We start from the raw sequence: 6,000 nt of genomic DNA, 5'->3' as shown, positions 1-6,000 counted from the left end.
AAATTCTTAATAAATATTGATTCATGACATAAATGGCAAAACAATAGCTGTTTCATTTGTTTCAACCCTTTTGATAATAAAAACATAAGTTTATATACATTCAAACTGAAATTCCAATTCAACTTAATATTACACCCACTGTGAACTTCATTAATTCTCTTTAAAATCAGGTTTAAATAGCCTACAATAATTGAATATCTATTTCATTTAGACACTCACTAGATAATAAAAATAAATTTTATGAAGATAAAATATATTGTTCATTATAATTCACTACTTGTGTTTTAAACCAAAATAACACATTCAAGTAGAATCTTGGATGCAGTATACTATGGCAAATTAGTAACAAGGGTTTATTTTTCTTAGAACACTCATAATGATTCTACATATGTCTGCCTCGCTAGGTCATTTACTTAAATTGAATTTCTACTGAGGCAATGTTTTTAAACCTCATAACGTTTTAAAATCCAGCTGAAATGGGCAATTATTTTCTAATGGCCTTAACATATCAACTTTCTTCAGTTTTCTCTGTAATACCCCACCCCCACCCTGCTAATAAACATAGTGTATTAGTCCATTTTTACACTGCTATAGAGAACTACCTGAGACTTGGTAATTTATGAAAAGGTTTAATTGACTCCCATTTCCACAGGCTGTACAGGAAGCATGGCCAAGAGGCCTCAGGAAACTTACAATCATGTCAGAAGAAGAAGAGGGAAAGGAAGGGGAAAGTGCCACACACTTTTGAACCATCAGATCTCATGAGAACTCACTCACTATCACAAAAACAGTGAGGGGGAAGTCTGCCCCATGATTCAGTCACCTCCCACCAAGTCCCTCCTCCGACACATGGGGATTACAATTTGAGATTAGATTTGGGTGAGGACGCAGAGTCAAATCATATCATTCTTCCCCTGGACCCTCCCAAATCTCATGTCCTTTTCACATTTCAAAACCAATCATGCATTCCCAACAGTCCCCCAAAGTCTTAACTCATCCCAGCATTAACTCAAAAGTCCAAGTCCAAAGTCTCATCTGACACAAGACAGATCCTTTCAGCCTATGAGCCTGTAAAATAAAAAACAAGTTAGTTACTTCCATACAATGGGGTTACAGGTATTAGGTAAATGTTCCCACTCAAAAAGGGAGACATCAGCCAAAACCAAGGGGCTACAGGCCCCATGCAAGACTGAAATCCAGCAGGGCAGTCATTAAATCCTAAGGCTCCAAAATAATCTCCTTTGACTCCATGTCTCACCTCTAGGGCACACTGATAAGGAGGTGTGCTCCCATGGCCTTGGGCAGCTCCATTCCTGTGGCTCTGCAAGATACAGCCCCCGAGGCTGCTTTCATGGGCTGGCATTGAGTGCCTGCAGCTTTCCTAGGCTCATGGTGCAAGCTTTTGTTGGATCCACCATTCTAGGGTCTGGAAGAGAGTGGCCCCCTTCTCACAGCTCCACTAAGCAGTGCCCCAGTGGGGATTCTGTTTGGGGGCTCCAACCCCTCATTTTCCCTCCACACTGCTCCACTAGAGATTCTCCATGAGGTCTCCACCACTGTAGCAGACTTCTGCCTGGACATCCAGCCATTTCCATAAATCCTCTGAAATCTAGGTGGAGGTTCCCAAACCTCAACTTCTTGCTTTCTGCACACTTTCAGGCCCAACACCATGTAGATGCCACCAAGGCTTGGGGCTTGCACCCTCTGAAGCCACAGCCTGAGTTGTACCTTGGCCCCTTTTAGCCACAGCTGGGGCTGGAGTGGCTGGAACACAGGATGCCATGTCCTAAGGCTGCACAGAGCAGCTAGGCCCTAGGCCTTGCCCATGAAACCATTTTTTTTCCTCCTATGCCTCTGGGCCTGTAAGGGAAGGGGCTGCGATCAAGGTTCCCAAAATGCCCTGGAGACATTTCCCCCTTGTCCTGGCTAGTAACATTCGGCTCCTCTTTAGTTATGGACATTTCTGCAGCAGGCTTGAATTCCTCCCCAGAAAATGGATTTTTCTTTTCTACCACATGGTCACCGTTTTAAATATAAGTTCCAGTTTCACGTCATCTCTTTGTTCACGCATATGAGCATACACTTTAAGAAACAGCCAGATCAATTCTTGAAAGCTTTGCTGCTTAGAAACTTCTTCTGCCAAATATCCATCTCCAGGGCAGACGCAAAACACCTCCAGTCTCCTTGCTAAAGCAAAGCAAGAGTGACCTTTAATCCAGTTCCCAATAAGTTCCTCATGTCCATCTGAGACCTCCTCAGCCTGGACTTCATTGCCCATATCATTGTCAGCATTTTGGTCAAAACCTTTCAACAATTCTCTAGGAAGTTCCAAACTTTCCCACATCTTTCTTTCTTCTTCTGAGCCCTCCAATCTGTTTCAACCTCTGCATGTTACCCAGTTCCAAAGTTGCTTCCATATTTTCAGCTATCTTTATAGCAGTCCCCCACTTTCCTGGTAGCAATGTTCTGTATTAGTTCATTCTCACACTGCTATAAAGAACTACCTGAACCTGGGTAATTTATGAAGAAAAGAGGTTTAATTGATTCACAGTTCTACAGGCTGTACAGGAAGCATGGCTAGGAGGCCACAGCAAACTTGTAATCATAGTGAAAGGTAAGGGGAAGCACTACACTTTTAAACCATCAGCTCTCATGAGAATTCACTCACTATCACAAGATCAGCAAGGGAGAAGTCTGCCCCCATGATACAATCACCTCCCATCAGGCCCCTTCTTTGACACATGGGGATTACAATTCAAGATTAGATTTGGGTGGGGACACAGAGCCAAACCATATCACATAGCTATTCTAAAAACTAGTAATACATTTATAAATAAGACAACATTTCTCAAAATCCACTAGTCTTCCACCAGTATTAGGGTTGGAATGTTTGGTTTCCAAATGCTTCTCTTTGTTTTCCTTGAATGTATTCAAACTCTCCTTCTTAAATATTTATCAAGTTCCTCGTCTGTTCCAGGCACCACTGTGTGTCTCTGGTCTTCCACTGATTTAAGTGATGTAAATGGTTCTGTCTTTAGTGTTTTTCTTCCTCCACTGGACATTGTTTTCTTGGACAGCTGAATAGGAAATCTGGGATCAGTCCAGATCTTGATCTTGAGCTTCAGACTAGGTATCTCTTCCTGTACTTTTCTCAGGCACCTCAGCCTCAGCATAGCAAAAATGGAACTTACCCATCTTCCCCGAATCCTGTTTTTCACTCCTTTTTTCTCTGTTTGTGGCAGCACTGTCCAAGCATTCTCCTCAATTCAACCAGTGATCTTTATTAACCATAATTTAGATTGTGGCACTCCCCTGTTTAAAACCCTTTGTAGCCAGGCATGGTGGTTCATGACTGTTATCCCAGCACTTTGGGAGACCAAGTTAGGTGGATCACTTGAGCTCAGGAGTTCAAGACCAGCCCGTGCAAAATGGCCAAATCCTGTCTCTACAAAAAATACAAAAAATTAGGGCATGGTAGCACACACCTGTGGTCCTAGCTACTTGGGAGGCTAAGGTGGGAGTATGGCTCAAGCCTGGGAGGTCGAGGTTGCAGTGAGCCAAGATCATGCCACTGCACTCCAGCCTTGGTGACAGAGCGAGAGAGTGAGACCACATTTCAAAACAAACAAACAAAAAACCCTTGGGTAGATTTGCATTGCATTTAGAATAAATTCCACCTCCTTACCACAGCCTTCTGCAGTCTAGACTCTGGCTCTCTCCCCAGTCTCATCTCCTATCTCCCTCTTCTGCCTCACTAACCTTGGCCACACTAGCTGTCTTTTGCTTATTTCAACAGATGATTTTTTAAATTAAATGGAAAGTAGAAAAATAACCAACACCCTACATATGCATACAAACACACACACACATATTAAAGTTCTCAGGTTGTAAAAACTTGAGTTAAAAAATGAAACAATTACTATATAAACTTGATCCAAATTTATACATATTAGAAAAGAAAATGTAATGGTGATCCTCAAAGTCATGCAACTTGTCTAGTGAGTTTACTATTAAGACCTCCATTGTGAAGAACTAATTTCTCAAAATATTTTACTTAATGTCAAGTTGTAGGTATTCAAATATGCACTAGAGATGGAAAAAAATTCATGCCACAGATACTCTGGGACATATTGTGTACCAGATGTGTTATGATGTTCTATGATGTGAGAATAGGAAATAGAAAAGCCTTTCTTAATTCCACTCTGCATTTTCAGGTACTCTGTAGATCGACACACAGATATGGACAGAATATTCAACATTGATTCTGGAAATGGTTCAATTTTTACATCGAAACTTCTTGACCGAGAAACACTGCTATGGCACAACATTACAGTGATAGCAACAGAAATCAGTAAGTCCTACCTAATACCACTGCTGTCCCCCATTAATAGACTGAGTGTCCCAGCAAGGGCTGGCAGAGCATAGCTTGTCACCATGTATTGACAATCCCACTTGATATGTATTGAGGGAAAGAGCTCTGGAGTGATTTGCAGTAATGCTTCTTCTACATATGCATTGGCTTATACATAAACGGAGAGGCAACCATGAAAGTTCTATGGTTTGGAAACAATAAAATGGGAATGTATCTCACAAATGAGATTGAATTGGTACTCGGTGGATTTAATTCCAAATTATAAATTAGAACATTACATAAACAGCTGAAAAAAAACAGACTCTCAATTAGACATTGCGTGTGGGGGCACAAGATGAGAGTGGTCAAGCGTATTGTAAAATGTGGGCATTGTTTAGAAATTTTTTAGATATCAATTCTCTAGCTTGCTATAGAATTTCTATTCAAAGTCTTTACAGAATTAAGAGATATAAATTATCACTGTTCCATGGTATACCAAAGTGACTAATACAAATCACCAAGTAATCAATAAAATGATTAGAATGAATTTTATGGTAGCCCCTATGAAATTGAAGGCAAAGAACAATAGTGCCAAAAGAATGCTTTAAATAAAATGATTACACACAATGAAAACTAATGTAGATGGTCAATACAATGTACGGGCTGAAGAATATAAGTGAAAAACCATCTTTAAAATAGAATTTCAATGTTTAAAACTAGGCTCCTAGGCCGGGCGCGGTGGCTCACGCCTGTAATCCCAGCACTTTGGGAGGCCGAGGCGGGCGGATCATGAGGTCAGGAGACCAAGACCATCCTGGCTAACACGGTGAAACCCCGTCTCTGCTAAAACTACAAAAAAAATTAGCTGGACGTGGTGGCAGGTGCCCACAGTCCTAGCTACTTGGGAGGCTGAGGCAGGAGAACAGTGTGAACCTGGGAGGCGGAGCTTGCGGTGAGCCGAGATCACACCACTGTACTCCAGCCTGGGCGACAGAGTGGGACTCCAACTCCAAACAACAACAACAACAACAACAAAACTAGGCTTCTAAAGTATAGCTCACTTTTTAGTTTTTGTGTTTAATTTTAAAAGTTCCAGACATTTTTAGCTCACTTTGGGTATCTAGTGTGAAATATTCCGTATCGAATAGTTTATTACATTTGTATTCTCTGTCAATATAACTCATGAGATTTGAAGTGACTACAGGATATTTGGTAGAATAGTAACCAATATGGGCAAAATGAAGCATTGCTTTTAGATAGTGATAAGGACAGCACATTAGAAATTAGGTAGGAATTTACTCTTCACAATTTATGTCAAGATTTATCTTGTAGTTCATGTGCATTTATATTAAAGGACTGATGTAGATAGCAAAGACAGAGCATCTTCGAAGTTTTAAAATCATAAAATTCTTTCCCACTGAAAATGGCCATTTTTCCGACGACCACGAAATTTTATTTTTTACCAAAGCAGTCATTTCATAAGTATTTTAAGCTTTGTGCCTAAAAAAAATTGTTTTTAAGATTTAATGTTTCTATGACACATTTGAAAGTATTGGTGACTATCTCTTAAAAGTTAGTATTCAGCTACTCTAACTTTCGAAGAATAGTGTGAGTAAAATTTCAGACATTTTAAAGAATCTTACTGTCTA

General features: G+C 40.3%; 1 protein-coding gene across 2 annotated transcripts in view; it reads left to right on the top strand.

Annotated features, from left to right (window-relative positions):
• The window catches only part of CDH6 (cadherin 6), a 141,193-nt gene that overhangs the window by 121,345 nt on the left and 13,848 nt on the right, over positions 1–6,000 (top strand). For both annotated transcript variants that reach the window (XM_017889465.1, XM_017889466.1), the window contains exon 8: positions 4,215–4,351. In XM_017889465.1, coding sequence (XP_017744954.1) covers positions 4,215–4,351 — 137 coding nt within the window. The remainder of the gene's footprint in view (positions 1–4,214; positions 4,352–6,000) is intronic.

Source organism: Rhinopithecus bieti, unplaced genomic scaffold (genome assembly GCF_001698545.2).
Source record: "Rhinopithecus bieti isolate Rb0 unplaced genomic scaffold, ASM169854v2 scaffold_17882, whole genome shotgun sequence".
Classification (NCBI taxonomy): Eukaryota; Metazoa; Chordata; class Mammalia; order Primates; family Cercopithecidae; genus Rhinopithecus; species Rhinopithecus bieti.
The sequence above is the reverse complement of the archived record's forward strand: the minus strand, read 5'-3'. Positions and strand labels throughout refer to the sequence as shown.